We start from the raw sequence: 27,944 nt of genomic DNA, 5'->3' as shown, positions 1-27,944 counted from the left end.
CGGCTAACGAACCTGCCGATTGCGTCATCACCGTCATCAGTGTAGTAGACACAGGTGTTAGTGTGTCTTGTTAACGCTACTACCGCATGAGGCACACTATCGTGGATTTGAAGCCTCTCGGTCTTTGTCTGGACGATGATGACCTCACTGTAGGTTTGCCCTTGTACTTCATGAATGGTCATGACGCGCGATCCCTCTCCAGCACCGTATCCCTGGTCCATCAGGAATTTTTCCTATCCCCTCTGTTTATCTCTTTTCAGTTTGCAGTCGGTTTTTTTTAACTATTTTTCTTAAACCTTCTTAATCCTTTATGTTGTATAAGTTTTTTAAATTTTTGTCGCTTAGAACTCAGAGTCATCGTCATTGTTTGCATTTTACTAATATGATGTAGTCTTATGTTCAAATATTTTTCAATCACTAATCGTATTAAATTGACTTTATGCGCATGGCCAGCATAATCGTGGTCATTTTCTCAGTCTTACAGCCGCTACCCATTCAACCTCTTATTAAAATATTCGTTGGAAACCTAAAACCATGAAATTTGATAGTAAAATATGGGTACCTAGTTTACTCAAAAATTGTAAAAAGTTAAAACATAAAACAAACGAGTTAATAATTCATAAATATATTTTGATTTTTTTATTTTCAATTTGTGTAACATAAAATAACACGAGAAAAAAAAACAATAACTATGTCTACTTTTTACTTAATTATTTTTCTGATTGCGTACAATTTACTTACCCACATTTTGGGGTATTGAAAAAAAGAACTACTGGCAACACTCCCGTGGTACGTCATTTCGTGACATTGAAATTATAAGTTCCGAATAACCTCAATATTATTTTGGAATAACAATAAATTTAAAGTTTTATATGTACTTACGTGTGAAACGATATTCCTTCAGATTTTTTGTTTACTTTGGTATTGTTTTTGCACCATTTAATCACACAAGACGGCATTTTATAAGCAAAGTTACTGTATGAAGCCTCGTGACATACTAACGAAAATGAGCGTAGTTTGATGCATATGTGTGCGTGAGCGCGTGTATTTACTTGAAGGAGCCGAGTTTTGTGGCTTCACTAACAACAAAGACCGCGCATTATCTACTTTTTTTACTATATCTATGTTTGTCAGTTATAAAAAAATGTGATTAGTTTCGATAGATTATAAACATTAAATCTATTTTTCTAAGTTTACAAAATATTTTATCAAAAAGAAGTTCTTATCGCAATTAAAAAGTTACAATTTCTTTTTAGTATTTTGGAGAGGGGTTCGTAATGTACCAATACCACCACCATATCCTTTTGTCTTTTAGAGAGGTTCGTAATAAAACAAAAATAATAAAATTTTATTGCATTTTAATTCATATAAAAATACAATTATCATTATTATCATACATAATCGCATATGCCGGCGAAGGCGTAAAAAACTTACGTTTATTAATTAAAAAAACACAAGGGCGAAATTGCCACTAATCATTTTAAGTACAAGTGTAGGCACACGTCAGTCTGAGTTCGACACAGTATTAAAATGCTTAACTTAATTTTCAAGCTCAATGCGGACATATTCCTTTTGCCAACATTCGATTTAATCGCTTCTAGATCTAACATTATAAGGCCACTCTGTCCAAAGAGTATTTAATAGCACTTTATACAGATAACATCCTATAAACTTTCTGTACCACGCCAAAACTGGCATTAGGAACATGTCAATGTCATATTTGCCAAAATTTTGCCAAACAAGATCAAATCTCCAATAGCCTTACATGAACTTACATAACCTACCATTTTGTGATAGAAGTCTACAAATATTTGGCTAACGAAGAGCCTTTGACACAAAGCTGAGACTACCGTTTAAAATAAAATAAAATTCTTCTTTAAAAAAATGCGTAAATAATCAGATATACTGGAGAAATACATTGAGTAAATAAAATACCTTTGCGAGGGGTTGAAACAAGTACCATCATTGACTCAAGCGAACCACACTAGCTGAACGGGGACCAGTTTCACAACATTCGTTGACATTTATGTGTATACAGACAAAGAAACATGATTTCTAAAGAAAAATACTAAATAATATTTTGATTGTTTATTCTAAAGGAAAACCGAAATTTCACAAATACAAATTACTTTTGCAAGGTTTGACAATTTTTGTACAAAGATGTTATGCCAAATGTCTTGGATCAGAGTTGCACATCTCATCATCATAAACGCATTTGATTACATTTAAATAAATTTACATAAAACCTCATTTTTAAATACCAAAATTAAATATGTAATTTTATTAAATTGTAGTAATTTCATTCCATAATTCTCCATTCTTGAGTTATGAGTCAAACAAAATTTTCTTACAATTAGACAAAATCATATAAAAAAACGTACAATGTTATTTTCTATGCTGTATACATATTTATGTGCAATCAGTCAACCTAAAATAAAATACTGGTCCCAAGGACACTTAACAATAGAAAAAATTTACCATAATCCAGAAGAAAATCCACCGGGGGGAACACGGACGCGTTTAGGGGGTTCACATTTGGGGTCCGTGGGCGTCACTGCTTTGGGGCTTACAGACTCGGGGGCTGATTTCACAGACTCAGGAGGTGTTTGGGGCGATGGAGCCGGTGCCGGAGCTTGCACCGGTTCGGGGGCAGGGGCCTCTTGGGGTTCAATGGCTTGACCATTTTGGTTAGGAGTCACTGCACCGTTTGTTGGCTTCGCCGGCTCGTCGCCTTGACCTAGAAATGTGAAAGACTTAATTTAGTAAGCCGATTATTACCGGTATTAATATTATTTCGATTAGATGTGCTAAAATTCTAGATTTTTTTTACTAATCCATTAGCTTTAGGTTTCATTTAATACAATTGATATCTTTTTTATGTAAAATTAAATTTAAGATGCAAAAATATTACTATTACTTAAATAAATTTAAAATACCTCTCTTGTTATGAATAATTTAAGTCAATGACTGTATCAAGGTCCTTTTACTTATTTACAAACCAACTATACATGGCGTCAAAACAAGTATTTTTTATCTTTAGCTGTGGTGTTTGGATTTTACCGCGTAAATACCGATTATAAACATTTAAGGACAAAAAGTAATTTTTATGTTATTCTGGATTTCAAACTATTTACATTATTTTAACTGCAACCCGTGCCAGTTTGTTTGTTATTACCAACATTCATCAATTTATTTGTCGAAGGATTTATGTTTGGTTATGCTCCTAAATTTTCCCGTTTATAGTATATAAGACAATTATTAAAATAATCATTTTAATTATGTACTTAAAAGATTTGTCAATCTGTAGTTTAAGAAACTTTTCGTTAGCATAATTGCAATAATTCACGATTTTTTAGCGATTATAAGCGGTTTTTGACAATTTACTTCGAATTTGGAAGGTTTTCCTGCTAAATCACTTAGATTCAGATTCAGCGCATTGAAATACGTAAGGGATAATATACGTACTTGACCTAATTCGAGAACTTTTTGTTTATATTTTATTTTACGTTTTTTTTTGCGACATTTAGGAGGTCTTATGCAGTTTTATTCTAAATTTAGAGAGTTGGACCTAAAACAACTTCTGATTTGGGTTCCGTACATGGATAAGAAACATATTTGTACTAGTTGAATAACAAATTCACTTGCATTAATGGATTTTTTTTTGCTATTTTTATTGGCGGTTTTGGAAGTGACTCGAAACTAGGGAAATGTAGGGATCAAAAGAAAACCCAAATTCGGATTCAACGCATTGCAATACATAACCCTAGATGGATCTGATCAAAGGTACAGAGTACTTTTTTGTGGGCCAGTGAATGGTACTGCCTTATCCCACTAATACTATAAACAATAGTTATTATATATAGATACTTATAGAGGCTTATAGATGAGAGGTACCTCAACCTTACAGAAGATCACAGCTTAATAATACTGCTCCCAAGTAGTATTGTGTTTCTGTGGTCAGTAAGCTAGCCAGAGCTCTAATAGGGTCGGCAACGCGCTTGCGATGCTTCTGGTGTTGGAGACGTCTATAAGCTGCGGTAATCGCTTACTATCAGGTGGATCGTACGCTTTTTTGGTGACCTAATAGTATAGATAAAAACTTTCATAAAATCTCACCTATTTGACTCGGTGCCTGGGCGGGTCCAGGGCGGCGCCCCCGGGTTGGCTCGGGCTCCCCACCGAATATATCTGTGTGTCCACCGCCTGGGGGGCGAAGCACCCTGCTGGACAGACGGGAACCGTCACCGAGGCCAACGTTGAATGATGTGGAAGTCATTTTTATATTATCTGGAAAAGATAAAGAATTTTTATTAACTCTTTTTCTTATACGAACATACGTTTTCACACTAACAGAGATTTTTCAGTACAAAAATAACAATACTCCTTTTTGCAATGATGCAACAAAAATTGTTACAATTTAGTTGACAGTTTTTGCGAATCTGCTATGTATACGTAGTATTATAAAAACATTAATTACAATTATATTAATTCAAGTTTATTAAAACAACAATGTTTTTAATTTGCACACATACTGTATATATATATATATATATATATATATATATATATATATGTGTGTGTGTGTGTGTGTGTGTGTGTTTAGCCTGAGGAAAAAAGTAATAATGCCCGAATAGCTACAAAATATAAAAGTAATCATATTTTATTTACATGTACAGTTGATAACTATCTGTGTGTGTATCAGAACATTTGAATATAGCTGTTATTAAAACTATATAATAATTATAATTAACAGTTAACCCTAACTTTTGTTCAAAATTCCTTATACAAATTAAATCCTCCATGAACGATGAAAATTATGTACTTCAATATACAGCAAACAAAAATAAGTTTCGTTTTTACCTCAATATGTATTTATTTCCCATATTAGAACATTTGAGAATCAAGGCGCCACACTGTACTACGACAATTTTGCCTTGGCGCCAATCTGAATTACCCTCCCTAAGATTAGCGCCAAAAAGACAAATAAATGTCATGTCCTCTAATTTTATTACATCTTTACCATAAACGATCTATTATAATTCAGCGAAAGGCCGACTTTAACAATTACAACCTACGCGTATTTAAAAATGGTTTTACGCGTAGTAGCTAATTAAGCCATTTTTGGTTATCTTACGAAACGTTGGTCCGTTTTTTTTAAATAATAATTTGTCCTGCTAAGGGTAGAACGAAATATTTAATAATTACATAAATCTTTATGGAACTTACTTATCCAGTTTTTTTTTTAATTCTGACTCAGTAAATTTAATAGTAGACTATTAATTTTAGAAGTAGTTTGTAAGAAATAGGAACTACATAGGAATGTAGTTCCTATTTCTTTTTTTTTATATGGTAGATACATATTTACGAGTATATAAACACTAATTTGTCTTTTACATAAATAATTAAATATTATAATTTATAACACATACAACATCTATATTATATATAAAGTCATGTCAATTGTCATATTCAAAAGTCAATAGTAACTTGAGTTCACGAAGGCTGCGGTTAACAGCTAAAAATACGATAGTTTAACAACCGCATGAATCACTAATACTTTTAAAAATCATTGTTTCCTGACCGCAGTGGTAAATTTGTTATTATTCATACAAGACAATAAAAAACAATCCAAAATAATAAAAAATAAATTATAAGACTAAAACACAGTTCAAATAATACATTAGTAATCAAATTCTTAATGTATTATTTATAGTTAGTGTACCTATAAAGTATTTATAGCTATTTAAATATTTATATAATTAGAACATTCAAATTCTAGTAGAAAACTTTATTTTAATAATAATTGTGTTTGCTCGCTAACGAAAAAAAACCGACTACATCGAAAGTTTCGAGGTTACATAAAAAATACAATCGAATTTAGAACCTCCTGCTTTTTTGAAGTCGGCTAAAAACAATCCGTAGAACAATAATTGTATCCGTATTTGAGTTAATACAATTATCGTTTCCTTTAATATAACAATATTGTTTAAGTTCAACAATGACTGCATAATTCATTGGACCGTTATTGTACGGTATAAATGTTTTGTTATTAATTATAAGATTGCAAAGAAGTACATTTTATGAAATAAAAATGTATGTAAATAAAGAAAAAAAAACTAATGTGCTTTAGAGCTCACGACTGAAGTAAGACTTCTTAAGCTCCTACAGTGATACACGAAACGTAACTCTCTTCTCCATATGAAATTTTTAATATTTTTTTTTCAAAACAAAAACCTCTACTAGGGTAAATATCAATTATTTTTTAAACCAGTATAAATTAATATGTAGATACACATGCTCTTGCATTATTCTACGAAAAACAATTTTCAAACTCCCATATTAAAATTGTACAATCAACAATCCCTACAAGTGGATTATCGTCGCGACGGTAATTACAACGTAACATACACAGTACACGTAAAACCCATACAAAAATCCGTCCATCATATTCCCCATACCTATTCGTAAACGATATTCGTGACAGACGGACATATTGATCCTTTTTTAATTACTACCGAAGGGACGCACCTGCTTAGTCATCGGTTCGGCCATCGGCAGGTGCAAACCGCAAAACCTTATGTGCACTTTTATAGCATTATTTTCAACGACTGTATTTATGTAAAACACTATATATTGTACTAGCGACCCGCTCCGGCTTCGCACGGGTATAAAATATAATTATAGCCTATGTCGTTCACTGAAAAATGATTAAAATCGATCCAGTAGTTTTGATTTATTCATTACTGCCCGTGGCCCGCACGCGTTAACTTAGAGTAAAAGCCGGCCGGAACCGCCGCAAACGCTACGTACCGCGATTTTTAAATCTGTAATATCTTCGAAAATATTCATTTAAATCATATGCTGTAAAGGGCCATATAGATCTATATTAAATAAAAAATATATTTAAGGTATTTAATTGGATAAGGATTAATGCTGTATTGGTTAAAATCGCTTCGAAAATTAGCCATTATTTGTCGTAAAAAGTAAATGACAAAAAATTTTTATTGTGGGATATCCATAAGAGATAGGTATATACCATCGCGGAGTTTTCTGTAGACCTTTTCAATGTGTACAATACTTAATACATTATTTTGATAAATCTCGTAGGGTTCAGCCTGCGTTTGCAATTTAAGCGAAAAAAAAAATAATTATTTACGACATAACATTAGAAAACTCAAAAATAACAGTATTTCTCCACTATTTAATGGATGTTATTATACATATAAACCTTCCTCTTGAATCAATCTATCTATTAAAAAGAACCGCATCAAAATCCGTTGCGTAGTTTTAAAGATTTAAGCGTACATACATGTGCAGGGACAGAGAAAGCGACTTTGTTTTATACTATGTAGTGATAATGTAGACTTGCATTAAGCAAATATTTGCTTTTACAAGAGTATAATTTTAACATAAATGAATAAATTATGGATTTTGGAATTAAAATTAAATCGAACTAAAAATAACAAAGTACCGTTTAGAAGAAGCTGTGTGGCTACGGCAGTAAAGAATATAGCCATCCCCTCTTTTCCCGTGGCTGTCGTAAGAGACGACTAAGGGAGAACACAGTTCGACTACCCTTCTACTACACACCCTTACTTACTCTTAAATTTTGACAAATTTGCTAACCCGTCGTCATCTCATCAATGGCACAAAGCTAAATTAACTTAAGCTCAATATAACTCACGCTAGCTGTTTCTCCTAAACGGTCATCATCATCATCACTTCAGCCTATCGCAGTCCACTGCTGGACATAAGCCTCCACAAGTTCGCGCCAAAAATGGCGCGAACTCATGTTTTGCCCATAGTCACCACGCTGGGCAGGCAGGGTGGTGACCTCTGGGCTGGCTTTGTCGCACCGAAGACGCTGCTGCCCGTCTTCGGCCTGTGTAATACAAAGCCAGCAGTTGGATGGTTTTCCCGCCATTGATCGGTTTTTTAAGTTCCAATGTGGTTTTGTAACTGTGCTATCCCTTAGTCGCCTCTTACGACAACCACGGGAAGAGAGGGGCTGGCTATATTCTTTATTTCCGTAACCACACAGCAAATTTAACAATATAACAGTAAAATTCCCTTCTCTTCATTATTAACGTCTTGATAATATCCATCAATCAACTATTTAATTAACATATAAAAGAAAAACGGCCAGTTAAGGCGAAAGTGACGAATGCCAACGGACACACGTCACTACAATTATCATAACAATAGTTCATTCATCGTCCCAATTAATACACGCTCATTATTTGATATAAACACGCATTTCCTTTGACGATATCGCTTTATGTATAAAGCGATGTATATAATTTCATTGCAATCTTACGGTTATCATTTGTTACATATTAACTGACCCGGCGAACTTCGTTTTTTTCCGTTCATATACGACTTTATATTTTTATAAGTCTTGTGTTTGCTCGCAAACGAAAATAAACTGACTTCAATTACATTGACAAGTAATACGACATACACACGTAGACGAAAAAATAATTTGTTAAAATAATGTTCTTACCTTTCAGAGATGAGGGACCGATTGTCTAAATGTATATTTTGCAACGGATCGCCGATTGTTTTTAAAGTAAAATCTGGTTCCAAATTTAAAATACTATTTACGTTATGCTATAACATTGATATGAATCATGTATTACTATAAATAATCACACTTAATAAATTATTTCATTATAGAGAGATGTATGAGTAGGATTTTACGACCGATGAGTGGAGGGTTACTTAGAAGAGTGAAGTATCCATAAAAATAAAGAAGTGTGCCATTAAAAACTAATAGCAAAGAACTACTTTGAAAAAATTTATTAAATTTTGACTGGAACGCTTTTAATATTCTTTATATTTTACAATTTAAATAAAAAAAAATATCTATTGGATATCTTTACGCACCAGATAACTTTATCAGCCAGTGGCAAGTTAACACAATTAGAAATGTAACGTAAAAAATAAATTACGCACAAAAAACGGCAGTTGGAAGACATAAGGTGTCGGCAGATGTTGCACTTCTATAGTTTTGTCGACGGAAACACTCACAGGATATCAATAACACATATTCAATATTGTTTTGATATCGTATCTTTTAATGGAATATTGAAATAAATAAAATAAATTTGTAATCAATACTAAACAAAAAAAAAACGGGTAAGTTTATATCAACAGATAATAAAATGAAAACATAAAATAGTCTCGAATTGAGAACCACGTTCTGTTTTTGAAGCTAAAACAATAACGAATTAAATTAAAAAATTCCTTAGTTTATAGAATTTTACTAATTATAAATAGAATAGATTCCATCGATTAATAATGTAGATTCTTTTAATAAAACGGACTCCCGTGACCATGGTTGCTGTAAAGTATCCGAAACGTCGGGAATCAAAAGTTAACAATAAACCGCGATAAAATCCGAAAAAAGTGTTTTATTAAATGAGTAAAATTCGCGTAAACATTAGAAAACAATGTAGATTCTGCTAAGAAATGGCAAGACAGTTTATATTTGAGTTGCGTAACACTTTAAATATTGAAAACTACATTTCAAACCGAACTTAATTAAGTTTGCAACAATACTTGAATTGTATCAAGAAACGAAATGATTTAGCTTAAGACAATTTAATGGAACAAATGAGAATTATATTTATGAGTTTCGAAGAAAGCATATTTCACGTCAGTACGATCGTAATTTGAGTTATGAAAACAAAAATCTTTGACTCACTCCACTGACAACGGGATAAGTCATTTCCTTATGAGTAATTGCAATACAATTGAATTTCCTAGAAACCATAATTTAGTCAACACGATAATCTTTATCAATGACTTTACCATTTTATAATTTATCTTGTACTTCTAGAAGATGTATCACCAAAACACCATAAACATACTCAAAGTTCTAACTGAACAATTATCACAGCTTCAGCCTATCTGCACAATCCACTGTAGGGTCATCATTACAGCCTATACAGTCCACTGCTGGACATAGGCCTCCACAAGCTTACGCCAAAAATAACGTGAACTCATGTGTTTTGCCCATAGTCACCACGCTAGGCAGGCGGGTTGGTGACCGCAGTACTGGCTTTGTCGCACCGAAGACGCTGCTGCCCGTCTTCGGCCTGTGTATTTCAAAGCCAGCAGTTGGGTGGCTATCCCGCCACCGGTCGGCTTTTTAAGTTCCAAGGTGGTAGCGGAACTCTGTTATCCCTTAGTCGCCTCTTACGACACCCACGGGAAGAGAAGGGGTGGCTATATTCTTTAGTACCGTAGCCACACAGTATACTGTAGGGTATAGGTCTTCACAAATTCGTGTCAAATACCCAGTTTGCCGCAACCCTCATCCAACCAACTGATGGTGTATTTAATAATTTCTAAGCACCAATTTTACCGATACCCATAGGACTTAGGAATCGATCCATAGTTAAAATCAAACAAATCTCATATTTTGCTAAACTAAGCAACTTAATACCCCTATTTTAGATAACATCTACTAGATTAGAACATTGCTATGGAAAAGTATATACCGAGGAGAGGCTTTGAGATCTATAAAAATTTGGTCTGCATTTGTCCATTATATCTTTATGAAGTTTTTTTTTATGTCACTAGGTCGGCAAACAAGCGTACGGCTCACCTGATGGTAAGCGATTACCGTAGCTTATAGACACCTGCAACACCAGAAGCATCGCAAGCGCGTTGCCGACCCAATGCCCAATCCCCCCAGGAGCTCTGGTCACCTTACTCACCAACAGGAACACAATACTGCTAGAAAACAGTATTATTTTGCTGTGATCTTCTGTAAGGTCGAGGTACTACCCCAGTCGGGCTGCTCCATATTTTGAGCAGGAAATTCCTGCTGTGCCCTACCTCAGTTAAATAAAAGTCTATGAGATTATGATAGCGCAAATGAAAAATAAATCAGAAACTTTTATCTGTTGGATACCTTTATACCAACTTACGTCAGTTAACTTAATCAACACCCGACCCTAATCGAGATTATTTATAATCGAGGAGTAATTACAGTACGCATATAGACATAGGATCGAAAGTGAATTAGCCTGAATATCAATGATTACCTATCACGTGCCCTTGTGTCGTAATTGCTCTGACTCATGCGTCGATCATCTATCATGTATATCCATCGTAAATACATTGTAAGATCAGACAATACACAGAGTAGATAGACTTACTTTTATTAATTTAGAACATAAACTTATTGTAAGCGAATCTCCAACTATTTTAAATGTTATCGCCAAAAAAAAAATCGCTTTTAAATTAAGAACAATTTGTCTAGAACTTCTGTAATGTTATTGGCGCTAAATTATTAGACTTTGAATTAAGAATAAAAAAAAAATATCTTCACCAGCAAAAGCGTATTACTTCAAATAATAAATAACAACTTTCGCGATTTATAGATTACGAATTCTTGCTCTGGATATATATTGTTTCATATCCACCGTGTATAGTAGGTACGTAAATCTTGGGTCTCGTTTATTGTCAAAACATCTGATAGTTAAAATCATCGTAGGGAAAAATATCCACCAACCCACAGAAGTATATAATATAAGCTACAAAGCTTGTCTACATGCAAAAAAGGCTTTTGTCGAACAGTGGATCGTCCACAAGTTAATTCAATTCTGTTCAAGTTTAATCAAAGATAGATTAAGATCAATCGTAATGGTCGATTACAGACAAAAAAATCAGAGGCAATTACTACTCCTATCTAGTACAAATAATATCTAACCTACTGACCCTAGCTAACTAATTAACCAAAAAGTTCAGTTAACACGGATAAAAAATATACAATAAAATAAAAAAATGGTAATAAAAGAGAAAGTTTTCACGTTGATACCGTGTCGCGAAATACGAGAACAATAGAAATTCAATTGTAAATTTGCCGCATTGACCGCGACGGGCGTTCACTTGTTGCAATACTGAACACTCCTATGTTACAAGTTGGTTAAACATTGCAGACACAGTGCATTGACTTATGATACTAATTTATTGATATTTATATTATAAATTTGACGATTTTGTTTGTCACGCACAGGTAATATTATCCTTGGGAATTGACGAATAATTTGAAGATTTTGTTTGTCAAACAATCACACTATAGTCACGTTAATAAAATGATGATTCATTCATTACAACCTATACAGTCCACTGCTGGACATAGGCCTCCACAAGTTTACGCTAAAAATAACGTGAACTCATGTGTTTTGCCCATAGTCACCACGCTGGGCAGACGGGTTGGTGACCGCAGTACTGGCTTTGTCGCACTAAAGACGCTGCTGCCCGTCTTCGGCCTGTGTATTTCAAAGCCAGCAGTTGGATGGTTATCCCGCCACCGGTCGGCTTTTTAAGTTCCAAGGTGGTAGCGGAACTGTGTTATCCCTTAGTCGCCTCTTACGACACCCACGGGAAGAGAGGGTGTGGCTATATTCTTTAGTACCGTAGCCACACAGTCATTACGTGGATAAAATCCATCATGGATACCCTCCGGCACGGGGGCGCCAGAGGGTTATGTCAGACTCCTACTGACTAAAAAACCACCACGTGTGAGCAGTCGTCCGCCTGGGTGGGGCAAGATGGGATCGCGCTAGCATTCGCCACCTCGCGAGGTCATGGCTATCACCTTGCTTAGCCTCACCAATTAAATCGTAGGAAATTAGAACGCCGTGTTCAAATTAACCAATTGAAGTAAATAATTCAGTCAGGTGTTCTAATTCCCAAAACCAGTAATTCAGGAATGATCGTTAAACCCGGAAATCTTTTTTAGATTCATCTGACAAAGTACTTTTCATTCTTCGTGACGTATGCAAAATAAAATAATTTTTGGCACCATGTAAAGCCATAAATCAAATAAATGAATTCTGGCAACGACAAAACACTGTCAAGTAAACTCATATTCGACATTTTTTGGCAGTATTAAAAAAGTGGCCTGAATTATCGACTGTTATACACACCCCATTGTCCCGAATGCACTACTACTTATCGTTAGCGATAGTGATGTGTATGTAAACAACGATAAAATCAGATAGCCGATGATAATCAACAAAATTAAAAGTATCGGCAATCTTTCTATAAAATAAATCAATATATCGTACGAGTATTACCTACGACACGCTGAAAATAGTACAAAATTGAGTTGTACATGGGTATAATCAAATTTAGTGAAAGTTGGGAAATGCTATAGTTTTTTTAAAAGCTGTGCTCTTTTGAATGTAATAAACATTATGTACTATAATTTAAAAACGCTTTAATTTTGTTACTTCTCAAAAAACAATTTTGCACAATTATAATGAAAATTTAAAATATTAATTAATTTGGTAAAATGTCTGTTTTTTACCTCTATTTAAGTTCAGTTAGCAAAGCCTTATTAAAAAAATAAAAGGAGTGTGCTTTAGACCACACGACTGAAGTAAAACTTAGAAAACGAACTTTCGTTCGCCTCGCCCGATTACACTTTTCGCAACACTCTCGTCACATATCCACCAGCTCCTCAAGTCAAACGTGCGTTAAGAAGTTTTACTTCAAAAAAGTAATGTTCCATACTCTAATCCTTAGAAGATTAAACTACAATTGTCAAATCCGTTACGATCTGTGTGAATTTTCGATGTATTTAAGTTACATCTGTAAAATAATAATAAAAAATCGGTAGGTATATCATATTTACCAAAATTGCATTGTTGTCTGTAAACAAATAAAATTAAATGTACCTTTGTAATGTTCAAATAAATGTTTCTTTTTATTATACAAACAATGCGCGTTTAAGAAAATAACGTGTGAAACTAAATTTCGACGGATATTTTGGTAGATAACCGATTTCACAACATGTGAAAATATTATTTCCGTTACTCACAACCGGTTGGTAATATATATCCGTGGACTTTGCTTACTAGTAATGGAACATCTACGTATTTCTTAAGTTTAAAATGTTAGATTCGTTTGGAGACAGGCGATTTTTATTATTATATATTTTATTGAGGCCCTACCTAACCTTACTATCGGACGGCAGGGACACATCCAATGCCCGCACTGTCGTCCCGGGACAATCTCCCACCTAATTGACGTACGCCCTTTACGCTGGTTACGTACGCCACCACGCACCCCTGAATTCGCGTGTACTTCACCACAAACCCAAGGATCTCGGAAATGTCGTCGAATAGAAACACAAAGGATAAGGTCACAGAAGGAAATAGCTTGCTCAAAATTTAGAGCAGCATAACCTTAACCTTACGAAAGATCATAGCTAAATAACACTACTCCAAGTGGTATACACAACACATAAAAAGTGTATATATACTTATTATTAATTTAAACAGAACAATGAGATCGGGCACCGTAGGGGATATCCTACTCGAAAGCAGCCCGAATGAGAAAGTACCCACCTCGATCTTACAGAAGATCACAACTAAATAACATTGTTCTCAAGTATTGTGGTAAAGTAGCCGGACCTCCTGCGGAGAGGCGGGATCAGTAGGCAACGTGCTTGCAAGGCTGATCGCAGATCGGACTCTTGTTTGCTTTATAGTATAAAATCATCTTATATATAAAATTCTCGTCTAACAATGTTAGTTGCCATACTCCTCTGAAACGGCTGGACCGATTTTTATTAAATTTTGTGTGCATATCGAGTAGGTCTGATAATCAGCCAATATCTATTTTTCATATCCCTAAGTTACAAAGGGGTGGGGGAATTAAGGGGTTTAATAATATATATGGAAAAACAACGTTTGCTGGGTCAGCTAGTAATAATTTAGATCCAAGCTACTGCGTGTGACATCGCAGGTATCAGCTAGTATTATACATGTATACACAACACTCGATTAGTCTAGACTGTAGCGGAAACTTTTCTTATAAGGACAGCGCGTTGTTTAAATAATAAGCAACGTTTACGGCTTGTCATTATACAGAGGCCGGTCATACCGTATGGAGAAACAGGAATCATTGATGTTTATATTAAAGAGTCTAGACGATTATCTATTCCTGTCTAGACATACTGATTCGCATATCTATGATTCTATTTAAAATATAGTTAATTGTTAAGTTTTTTCCTTTGTCACGACATTAGAACGGTCGGTGGTAATTTCATTCCTTTTTTTAAACTTTACAACATTAGTAGAAGCTTACGGAATTTTAAGAAAACTGGGTAGTAAGTTGAAATTTTTTATATAACTTAACGACAAAAAGTTCGCAAAGCAGGATACAATCAATGCCAGTAGAGTGGGGTAGTCAACAAAAAAACTTTTTTATTTTCGAAAAATAGACTTATCAACTGCATCAGTTCTGTTATCGATACCTAATCTGGTAGGAACTAGACCAGAACGGAATGGAATTACTGATTTTCCAAGCCATAATTAAAATTGTACTAGCACGAAAGGAAATATAAAAATCGGCCAAGTAAACCCAAGTAGTGAAGTGTTTAAAGAATCTTCGATGTGTAGGAATCGTAAAAATTTTGTAAATAAAAAGTACTTTTGGCCATTTTCAGACCACTATACTGCAAAAAAAAATATCAATGCAAAACTAAATCTATTCCACGAGAACCCGACATATCCAGGATAATAAGTACCTCTAAGTGCTATTCCAGACCTTTATATGTGCCAAATTACACCCATATCTGTTCAACCATTTTGACGTAGCTGTGTAACAAACGTCCATTAAAATTTTCAAAATTTTCGTATTTAAAATACGCAAGCCGAGCCTTCTAATCTCATTCACGTAATTTCCGATCTCGTATGAACATCGGAATAAAATGTAGCCAATGTTTTACTCTCGATCTTCAACTATCTACGAACCCTATTATACAACTGGATCGGTACACAAGCGCACGGCTCACCTGATGGTAAGCGATTACCGTAGACTAGACGATTGCAGCGTCATAAGCATCGCAAGCGCATTGCCGACCCTATCCCCAGTCCCTCCAGGAGCTCTGCCGGCCTAGCATGCATACAACGAGATATCTCTTGACGAGAGAGAGAGATAATGTCTACATCGAGTATTTTCTCGATTACCCTAACATGCGCACTACGAGAGACAAAATTCTCTTCCGAAGACTTCGCCTTGTCGAGTAGAGAAACATTATCAACCATAATCACAACTGAATATCATTCTTATTTCTTATGTCGTAAAGTTGAATTTACAAGGTTATTGACCAATCGTGCCAAACCGAGATGAGCCAACGTTTGTATAATTTCAAACGAGTGACACATGTTTTATTTAACAATGTTCTCGGCCTTTTGGCTAAGATAAAAAGTGTATATCTAATTTAAAAAATCTAATATGGATAATAAAACGGCGTAAGTAAATGAATTTAATTATATATGTAAAACAATATGCTCGTGTTGTGCTTTATATCTTGTCGCACATTAGATAATTGTAATTCTATCACGCATTGTTTTTTTTTTTTTGAATTTTTAAAATTTTTTGAATTTTTGAATTTTTTTTTTTTGATTATTGATTTTACTTTTATTCTATTTAATTTTATTTTTACTTATTGATTTTTTTAATATAATTTTGTTTTGTTTTTTATTCTGAATGTTGTCTTGTCTTGTTGTACTAACCCAATATGGACTTATACTTTGGTCTGAAATAAAGTATTATTATTATTATTATTTAGAATAAGAAGAAACAGGGCGCAAATACGTTTTTTGTGTCATTATATGGCACACTTCACTCGACTTTTCGCATTTCCCGCTCTTCGTATACCGAAATTATATAATTATAATAGGGAAACGCCATTGTATACAAAAAATAGGCACCCGGTTTTATTTATTTTTTATTTATCGTCTTTCTCGTCGATAATATTGAAAACGAGAAGTTTCTCCTCCTAAAACGACAAAATTCGACAAAATTACGATGTCATGTTAGCTTCCGTAGAGATAAATATCACAGATCACTAAAATTTTATGATTATCTCTTCTATTGACGTAACGAGAAGAGTATCACGTGCACGCATGTTAGCTACTGTAGACATAGAGAGATAATACGAGAAAAGGGGTAGACAAAATTTTGTCGTGGCGCGCATGCTAGGCCCACTGGTCACCGAACTTAGGACAGGAACACAACACCGCTTTAAGGTAGTATTATTTAGCTGTGACGTTCTGTAAAGTCGAGGTACTTCCCCAGTCAGGCTGCTCTAGATTTTGAGCAGAATATTTTCTCCTATACCTATTACATATTACCTCAGTTAAATTTAACTTTATTTTATTTAATTATTTTCATAGTTTTTGCTTGAAAAAATAACAAACATCGATCCCTGGACTCAGAAACTTTCGCATCTATAGTATTAGTTTATTATGAAAGATTACAACGGAGTTATATACAAGAGCTAGCACCAAGCTTCGCCTGTAGTACAGATTACGAAGGGTCCTCGGGAACCTAATACAGTATAGGCGTAATCACGGATTTGTGATATCGCATTACTGCAGACCGCGAGTGAGGAAATGCGGTGCAGTTAACGTGGTGTAATCGGGGTGTTGGTAGAAATCGGGGTGTTCCGTAACTGTCTAGTACATAATATAATAAATTAAATTATCCGCGACTTTGCATACATATGTATTATAAGTATAACGCATGTATTTTATGGGCATAGAAAAACAAATTACTAAAAAAAGCTAAGGCAAGAAAGCTTATCAATGTATGGTCCATTTGCTAAGCTTTTTTTGGAACGAAGTTCCTTACAAGCAAGCTTGACATTTGGTTGGGCGACCGAACTGAAAAAATCTGATACTAAAACCGTAAGAAAAATATATAACGGAAGTGACGTAATATCAGTCACACGACTGTATAGTATGACGTTTGTAAAACTAAAATATTACTAGTAAACTTTTAAAATTATTTATGTAATTTTATACTGTCGATAAAAATAAATAAAGACACATTTTTTTTTAGTTCACTTAATAGTTTGAATTATTATTAATATTATTATTTTGTTTGATTTATTTTATTTTACGGTATTTGTTATTTTCTAAAATACTAAATCTCCTAAATACTTTTATGTACATAATTAAAAACCAATCAACAAAAATAAAAACGAAAAATCAAGAACTAGAAAATATATAAAATTCAACATTTTTTTTTCAAATTGTGTTGCTTCTATAGGTACTATCAGAAGGAAGTTCGTTCCTACCTGCTGTCTCATGACACCACATAATTTTTTAAATTTTATTACTATTTCTTTTAAATATATCGATTTTCTGTTAAGTTATTAAGAGGAAAGGGTACCGGGTCTTTCTCCATACAAACGTAGTCGACTGTTTTCTCCCTGGATAATGACACTAGATCAAATATTTTTGTGACATAGAACTCTTTGCTGCCATGACCATGCCCCTATGTTTTGATTTTTTTCATATTCTTATTATCATAGGAATTAGGAGACTTCAAAAACTCGAAATATTGCATAATTTTTTGTACATTTTCAGACACTCATTAAAAAAAATATATGCATATTTTCAAAAAAATGAAAACATAGGGGCATAGCCGAAGTCTTCTTTTATTTTCTAAAAAAAAAATTTTTTAAAAATTGCCATGTTTTGAGGAGAAAACAGTCGACTACGAAACACTGTTTTGGTCAAAAATTATATACCTAAAACGGTCTGAGCTGCAGTTGTCCCTTTCTTGCTTTTTGGGGGATAGGTCTGGGGGAGGGAAGGGTCAAAGCAATACGTATATACGCCAGCGAAGTGATGCCTCATAGTCGACAATTATATCGATACACTAGTGATGTTATTTTTAGTCGATATTTTCTAAAATTCGTATTAACAAAATTAAATAATTTCTCTTTTCAGAACTACAATAAAACCGTATTTGTATATGCGGTTTTTATTGTAACACTGTGCAAACCTGGGCTAACGAAGGGTTTCGCTAACAAATAACAATGATAATTATGGTAAATAACTGTGTTGTTTGTTTTTGGTATCAAAAGGGCTCAATACAAGGATTTCAAAAAAGTATATTATGATTATTATTACCGTAATACTAATAAAAAATACAATAAGAAAGTTTAAAAAATTAGGACTGCTCTTTCCCATGCCTATGCCAAGCAAGCTGCGAGCCGCGCTTCTTCCTCGCCTCCTAGGCGAAAAACAACTTCGGGGTTTACTCTTTCCAATATATTTTTTTATCAATTTCGGAATACTTTGTAAAAAGCTATGCATGGTCAAACATAAATAAATATAGGTACGTAGCGACTTTAGAACCTCCTCTGTTTTTTTTCATCGGTAAAAAATTGCTTAGTTGTTTTCTTGACATTACTGAGGAGCAGATTATTAAATTTGGTCGAATCTATGTACCTATGCGATTCGTATTTGGACTTCGCAAATAGAATCATATTTCTGAATTGCGTAAAAAACTCAAGTGGCCCCACTAGCGTAGCATTCCTTGGAACCCCGGGAACCTTGGGACCCTGTATCAAAATTAGTGGGGGGGCAGGCAAATGATGGGTAAAGATTTCTCACAAAAAATGCTTGCATTGAATTAAAATAAATGTTTATTGATTATAAGTTATAACTTCCTCCTAGAATAGACAATAGTGAGTGTAGTCTGCTGTAGCTGTTCCTGTTCCATCGAAATCCTTAGGTAATTTTTTATCAGTTTTAGTTTTGAAAAACATCAAGTTAATACCTCCGGAAAATTGGATGCAAGGCTATTGAATTTTATCAGTAATAATTCCATGAGTTCTTTAATGGAATGAATGTTTTGAATTTCGAATTTTAAGCTAATTTAAAGAGCTTGTAGTTCCAAGCTGGAGAGTTATTAGCCTTGACCTGCAGCAATAGATGTGGGGGATCGTTCGCTTCAGCCTGTGAGGCCAATACTATTAGTGAATTCCTATGAATCTTCCGCATCTATATGGGGGATTCACAGGCGCATAACCTGAAGAAGAGATTCAACGCTGCCTCCAGGTCTTACAGGTAGTAAATCGCTAGGGCAAAGTTCAAACACAGCAGAATTGGCGAGAGACTATTGGGCTTTCCAAATGGAACCCATGCCTTTTGTTTCTTACAAAAGCTGTCGAAGGTAACTTTTTTTAGTCTACACTTCCATCATTGCGCGAACCTGAAGGTTCTCTGGCATATTATGTGAAAAAGTAAGCGAAATTCTTTGCACTCTTTTTGCGTCGAATTCAACTCTTGACGATGAGGGAAAAGCCCCACCGAGCATTCCACGGTGCGAACACGCGATGCGTAATGTGCACTATGAGCAGTGTCGTTTGTCGTGTTCTGCATTATTTCGATGTCAAGAAGTCTAGTGGTGCTAATTGTATCCACCAGTGGTTTGCAACCAATGTGCGAGCTTCGTGCGCAATGTTTCCGCGTACATTCAAAGTGTGGAATGACCTTGCTAAAATTTGGGGGTTTTAAAGCGTCTAGTGTCTACATCTTTTCTCTAAAGGCCATGGGCGACGGTAGCCGTTATAAATCAGATGGCTTCGTCTGCTTGTGGCCCCATTCTTATATAAAAAAGATTAATTCATTGTTCATAATGATTAACTGAATCCCGAAATAAACGATACAGAATGTTATCAACAATTGGGCGCACGCTTGACTCGGATAAAAGGGGACTGCTTTTCAGACTTCAGTCATTTCTGAAGTTAAAACTCTATAGGTGTGTATGACAGTTTTTTTATTCTTTTTTCCAGGAAGCACAAGATTAAGTGACATTGTGGATAGCATTTTACTAATTTTTGCTTACACACCTTAGGGGTACCACCCTGTAAATAGGGGGCCCCGTATCATTGATACGGCTGATACGGCAGTAGTTACGCCCTGAGTGGCACCCAATTCCCTACTTCGGGAATACGTATATTCTCAACTTACTTTACTCTATTCTTTTTAATCCTGTTGTACCTGCTTATCTAAAACGACGATTTAAGTTTCTTAGTGATTCCAATGAACGCAGTTTTCGTTCTGAGGAAAGCTTACTTCTTGAATTTCCCTCTCACTCCTCTTTCGTTTATACTAAATCTTTCACTGTTCAAGCTTGTCGACTTAGGAATTCTATAGACGTGTAAAATCGGTTTCTATTTTTAACCCACTTCCAAAAAAGGAGGAAGCTCTCAATTTAACTGTATTTTTTATGTATGTTACTTCAGAACTTTTGACTGAGTGGACCGATTTCTACAAATTTTTTTTTAATCGAAAGGTGGTGTGTGTCATTTGGTCTCACTTGAGTTTATTTGAGATCTAACAACAACTTTTCGAGTAATATAAATAATACGTTTTTACTTGACTATTTTCGTCGACCTACGTTGTATTATACCGCATAACTTTTTACTAGGTGTACCGATTTTGATGATTTTTAATTTAATCGAAAGCTGATGTTTATCGTGTAGTCATATTTAAATTTCACCGAGAACTGATAACAAATTTTTGAGTAATCTTTAATAACGCGTATTTACTTGACTATATTTTCGTCTACCTTTGTTGTATTACATGTCGGTGTAATTGAAGTCGGCTTTTTTTCCTTTGCGTACAAGTCGAACTCGGTCACACAAAAAAAAAAATACAGTCGAATTAAGAACCTCCTCCTTTTTTGGAAGTCGGTTAAAAATCAATCTGATACGTATTATTATTTTCTGTTGGTGTTCAATAAAGTGTATTGTTATGTTATGTCATGTTAATCAACCACTCTTTAAAAAAATTCAATCGATTACGTAATTTGCCTAACTAAAAAAACATAAATAAAATAATAATTGAAAAAGTCGCCTTCGTGATTTTTGTAAGTGTACAGTACATAATGTTTGAAATTGGTGTAATTTATTTAGCTATCTTTGTGTAATTATTGAATTTTTATCTTGTTCCAGCTTTTTCAATTGACTTTCTAATAGTTGTTCTTCACGCAGGCGGCTTTTCTTGTTTTTTTTTTTATTTATAATATTTTTTTTAACCATTGTTATATCGCCGCAATTATATGTTAATTAATATATATAACCTATACCCATGTATTAATAACTGCGACAAACATGAGACATTACAAATTATATAGGTACTAAGGCAAACATTTTATACTGTGTATGTACTACATTACATATATATACTATACTTACACTTATACTATGTACTACATGTATACACTATAATTATGTATGTATTTCATTACCCATTCTTACACACACCTCAACCATGTAATTACATACCTAATTCATAAATAAAGTACCTAAGTATTTCGATAATTACCCACAAAAATATAGACATGTATCAAGTCACAAAGAGTATCCAATTCAAAATAATAAAACATAAATAATAAGTAGTTTACGAAATTCAATAATAGTAAGCCGAGTCACAGCAATACGATGCAGAACAAATTCAATAAAACAAGCCAAATTCAGAAAAATTAGCACTATGCGCTATATGTACTCGTAGTCAATCACAAACGAAAGATGCGAATACTAAAATATCGTCAACAATTAATAGCTGAATAGCCGGCGCACGCACACTAACAACACGACAGTCACACATAGAAAAAACGGGGCGGAGATGGCGCGGGGCGCGGTAGCGGCATGCAGCGCGACAGAAACATTTTATTCAAATACCTATTTTTGAAAAGTCTCTTCGGTACCCTTTCCTCTTAACTGTATAATACAAGCGAAACGATATACCGCTATCGTTTTATTGTACATATTTAGAGACTAATATTATAAACTAGCTGACCCGGCGAACTTCGTATCGCCTAACACAAACTTTATCGTATGGTATTAAAGTTCAAATTGACTTTTAAGTATTTTCACAAATCTTTTGTATGGGAGTATAGAAAAGTGTTGTTTTTAGACTTTTTCAGGAAATTTTAAATTTTTTTTTTTTTAGAATTTTTCTCTCCGTAAGAACCATCCGCGTACTTCAAGGAATATTTTAAAAAAAGAATTAGCGAAATCGGTCCAACCGTTCTCGAGTTTTGCGCTTAGCAACACATTCAGCGACTCATTTTTATATTATAAATGGATTAAGCTCCCTTCTCTTACATAAAGAAAGAGGTCTATGCCTAACAATGAAATGTTACAGGCTGAATCGTCATATAATAAAAAAGAAAACAAAAATCAACAAAAAATTCCTCGAATCAAAATCATTATCGAAAATTATTTTTTTATCGACATAGTATTCTAAAAACATATTAGTCACAATTTTAATAATATAATAATAGAAAGTAATTAAGATAAAGTATGATTTATTAACATTAATTTTTGTTTAAAAACTTTTTATCAAGACCAATGAGTGTTATTGAATAGCTTAATAATTGGCAAGTTGGATCAAGAATTTATATTAAAAAAAAAAACACCCATAAATAATATTTATAATTAAACACCAACTAATGCAACTAAAATATGTACTTTTTTAAATGATTTATTAAAATAATTCAAATGTTTTCAGAATTTATAAAATTCAAAAAGAAAGTAAATCTTCATCATTAAATTAGAATTCCTAATTGTTTCTTACTGTGACAAAGATATTCTCATTTGAAACCATGACTAAGATTGTATGGGAAAAAAAAATGTTATTTTTTTACATTCTATGTTTTTCGTTTTTCTTTATAAACGAAGGCTCCATCAGTGATCAGGGTTTCACTGATAATTTTTCTTATAACAAGCGCTGAAGAGAGGGTACATAAAAATTCGAAACATGTTCCTTAGAATTTTCCAAAATGTCACAATCTAAACGTCAATTATATGCCAAAAAGAGTGACTAAGCCACAGGTCGGGTAGTTCAAGAATAGTTAAGACAATATTTTTACTATAACACCAGCTAACAAGTGGAGTCAGAATAACGCTTCAGCCTGTAATATCCCACTACTGGGCATAGGCCTCTTTCCCTTCCCTAGGCTTGCAAACGAAAAAAAACAGACTTCAATTACATCGACGAGTAATACAACGTAGATCAACGAAAATATACTCAATTAACTGCGCGTTAGATCAATGAAATTTATATGTGACCACATGACAAACATCAGCTTTCGATTAAATTAAAAATTATTAAAATAGGTACACCCAGTAAAAAGTTATTGCGGAATTTCAAAAAGTTCCCTCGATTTCTCTGGGATCCCATTATCAGATCCTCGTTTCCTTATCATGGTACTAAACTAAGGATATCTTCTTTCCAACAAAAAAAAAGAATTATCAAAATCGGTACACCCAGTAAAAAGTTATTGCGGATTTTTAAGAATTTCTATCAATTTCTCTAGGATCGCATCATCAGATCCTGGTTTCCTTATCATGATACCAAACTAGGGATATCTCCTTTCCAACAAAAAAAGAATGATCAAAATTGGTACATCCAGTAGAAAGTTATGCAGTATAATACAACGTAGGTCGACGAAAAAAGCGTCAAGTAAAATCGCATTATTAGATATAGCTCGAAAAGTAGTTGTTAGATCTCAAATAAATTTAAATGGGACCAATTGGCACACATCACCTTTCGATTAAAAGAAAATTTGTCGAAATCGCTCCACCCAGTCAAAAGTTCTGATGTAACATACATAAAAAATAAAATAAAAAATACAGTCGAATTGAGAACCTCCTCCTTTTTTGGAAGTCGGTTAAAAATATACTACTTAGTAAAAAGAACAGCAGACTTTGGTATGATATTGTCAACAAATTCATCTTTAGAACAGAAATAAGAGTTTTATTTCTTTTCATGGCTAAGCTTTAGATTAAGAACCGTCATATTGAAGTTAGATAGGTTAGGGTTATTTTTTTTTTTGTAACGAAATTTTGAGCTTAGATAATTCGACGTTTCTTAATCTAAAGCCTTACCAATCAAACACCAATATGACTGTGAAATATCTATTCCAACTGAACTGATGTACATTTTATTACATAACTAAAATAGACTAATTATAAGAAAATAGATAATAAATTCAAAATTCCATGAATTTAAATATAGAAGCTATTATTGAACAAAGACAAGAAACAAAAGATATACATAACAATATCATAAACATAGATTACAGAAATTTATAAGTGAATTAGTGCATTTAATTTAAAAAAAAAATTAAATTAAAAGTATAACACTTAAATTAGTAGTTTTACTATCTTAATTTAAAACATACATAGACAATTGTTTTATGGTACCCATAAAAAAAATTCTTTGTCTATAAAATGTTTTTATAATTTATCTAATTTTAATATTTATATAATTTTATATTTAAGTATTCTGTTCTGAGATAAAAATATTTAAAAAAAAATCTAAATACATATACCTTGTTATATAAAGAATCTATACTAATAAATGGAGAGCCATTTTTTTTTGTTCGGTTATATGCGAAAACTACTGAACCAATTGGAATAGTACTTATACCATAAGATGCAGCGTGTTTCAGACAAGGTTTTAGTATATGATATGTAGGTGATTACTTATCGTGTGCAAAAATATGGACGAACAGAGGTAAGTTGCTAGTATGTAAATAAATGATCAAAATGTACAAATTCAATCAGATCTAATTATTATTTCTGTAAGATAACATTGTGATAGTAATTAATACTTTTTATTATGATTTTCTGTAATATTTTGGAATTTGATAAAAAACACTTCAAAGAATACAAAGACAAAGTACGCAGGTTAACTAACCTATAAATTTATGTCAAAATAAGTATTTGTAATTTTCCATTCTTCTTCTTATATTATTATATTATTTTTTAGTTACTGTACATTACTATAACTTTTAATTATATAACAGAAGAAAAGGAAATTGGTATTGACTTTAGATGTGTGGGAATTTGTAGTGCTATCCTTTCTGATCCTACGTCGGCACTGGCGATTAAGGTGTATTGGATGTTTTTAAGATTGGTTAGTTTAAGAGTATAGTGATTTTGTTATGATCAATGGGGCTGACATAGTCGCTAAGCGACCAAAGCCTCTTACATTATACAAATAAAGATTAAAAAAAAAAAAATTATATAACAGAAGCTTTTTTAGACAATTATAACTTGAATTTTTTCTGTATTACATCTATGGTAGAGTATTCCAAACGTTAAAATATGTTATTTTATATTAGTAATTAAGATAAGGCAAACATTAAAATGCTTTCAATGAAAAACAAAAGTGTTATTATTAATTTTATTTTTGTTATTACTTATTATTATTATCTTTTTTTCTTTAAAATCTATTTTTAAACATTTTTTTATATATATAGGATATATAATTGGGACTGTTGGGACCATAACCAGTTTAAAAAAAATATTGTCACATGTTCGTGGAATAAGTAACTAAATTCGGTTATGATCTACCTATATTGTACATAATAGCCCTAAATTCATCATAATGATTAAAAATTTTGTATGATGCAGTCGATATGTAGAAAGAGCATAACAAAGAACGGAGTCTGTAATTATGATATGACTAACTGTACTTTCGTAAGCGGACAACGGTCGCATTGACGGCCGATAGACAGATCTAACGGCTTTAATATTAATGACGAGGAAATATTCGCAATTCCGCAGTTTATGCGCAAATATGTAATATCTGCCCATCCCAGACAACCCGAGAACGTTGACCCTACAATCTTGAAAAATAACGGCTCACCGAACTAGGCCCTGGTTGAAATTTAGAAACAAAACTCTAATAGTATTGATATTTTACAAAAAATTATTTCAATCATACATATATTGAACTTTTTTTTTAAATTATCTCTCAAGCAAAGGTTCTAAATTTCGAATACAGTTTATTTCAAGTAATAAAAATATAACTCACCTCCAATCAGTTTCCTCCTTTTTAATAGAATGATGTTCAAATGTTGGATATATGCGAAACAGATATAAAAATAATTTTGACATTTTTTGTGTTGCTAGCTACATTAGTTAGTATTCTACTATGTAAACTTTCTTATCAAAGTATTAAGTAGTTCTAACAAGTTATTATTTCGAAAATACAAAAATATTTAAATTCGAATTCAAATTCACAATTTATAGTGAATAACATTATGCTATTAGCATTATCTTGAATTTATATAAAATTACCTTATCTACGATTTTATTTTTGTGTTACCCTCACATTAGGAATTCTAAACATTTTTGAATATCAAATTTGAAGTCAAGTTTTGATATGATATTTAAAAATGTTTAAAATTACCTTGATAAAATATATTTCATCAAGGTTATTTTAGTAAAGTAAAAAATTATTGATCTACATTAAAAAAAATCTTTCTTTTTAGTAGAATATAAGTTTGAATGAGCAACATTGAAATTAAATTCCGCAAAAACTAGATTTTAGTAGTTTACGTTTATCGTTTGAAATTGTGTTATTAAAATATACATATGTCACATAAATATATTATAGTCCAACTAGAATAAATAATTACACATAAATGTATAATTATTTAGGTATATAAATATATTTATACACTCTTTATACAATACAAACAAAAAAAAACTTAAATAAAGAAAACCTTAGTGATGTGCTTATAGCCATAGTAGCGACTATCATAGTAATTGCAAATGCGTCGTCTAACGGTATAAATAAAAGGTCGTCTTAAAAAAAATAGTTGTAAAGCTGGTTTATGGACGATAGTTTTACGTGATAGCGTCATATAAAAACATTGATGAAATATTGCATACATTTATTGAATTGAAATGTATTAATATCACTGAATTATTTTGAACTGCTAGCTCTGATGTCACGCGTGAAGAGAGATAAATGTGCAACAAGTCAACGCTTGGGCCGATCGTGCCTCTCTATCGCTTGTTCCGCGCTCTCGCTTGTACACTCAGGCTCAGGCGGACTGTGACACTTTTTTGTAAGTGCAGCCGGTGTTCATCGATTTATAAGACGTTATTACGTCAAAATCAATATAATGGGATGACTGGAAGAGATCTCTTTTAGAGATACGTTCGCCCTTGCCAACCTCCTTTATTATAATGACTATTGTAAAATTACTTAATGCAATAAAGAATATATATATATATATATATATATATATATATATATAGTACGTTGTTGGATTATAATGAATTCTCATAAGTAGAACTGCACTGA

General features: G+C 33.0%; 1 protein-coding gene across 1 annotated transcript; it reads right to left on the bottom strand.

The window, feature by feature from the left end:
• Positions 1-1,341: 1,341 nt before the first annotated feature.
• On the bottom strand, positions 1,342-26,728 carry LOC123663856 (lysine-rich arabinogalactan protein 17). Its single transcript, XM_045598501.1, has 3 exons — positions 26,664-26,728; positions 4,117-4,287; positions 1,342-2,737 (listed from the first exon to the last, which is right to left on the bottom strand). Exons 2-3 carry the CDS (start codon positions 4,274-4,276, stop codon positions 2,475-2,477), a joined length of 423 nt encoding a protein of 140 aa, XP_045454457.1. The 5' UTR covers positions 4,277-4,287; positions 26,664-26,728; the 3' UTR covers positions 1,342-2,474.
• Between the last annotated feature and the right edge of the window lie 1,216 nt (positions 26,729-27,944).

The sequence above is a fragment of the Melitaea cinxia genome, chromosome 21 (genome assembly GCF_905220565.1).
Source record: "Melitaea cinxia chromosome 21, ilMelCinx1.1, whole genome shotgun sequence".
Taxonomy (NCBI): Eukaryota; Metazoa; Arthropoda; class Insecta; order Lepidoptera; family Nymphalidae; genus Melitaea; species Melitaea cinxia.
The sequence above is the reverse complement of the archived record's forward strand: the minus strand, read 5'-3'. Positions and strand labels throughout refer to the sequence as shown.

Bases quoted from the DNA above. Each gene is read 5' to 3' on its own strand.
- LOC123663856 (XM_045598501.1), bottom strand. From the start codon at position 4,276: ATGACTTCCACATCATTCAACGTTGGCCTCGGTGACGGTTCCCGTCTG. The intron at 2,738-4,116 runs GTGAGATTTTAT...TCACATTTCTAG, and splicing joins CCAGGCACCGAGTCAAATAG to GTCAAGGCGACGAGCCGGCG.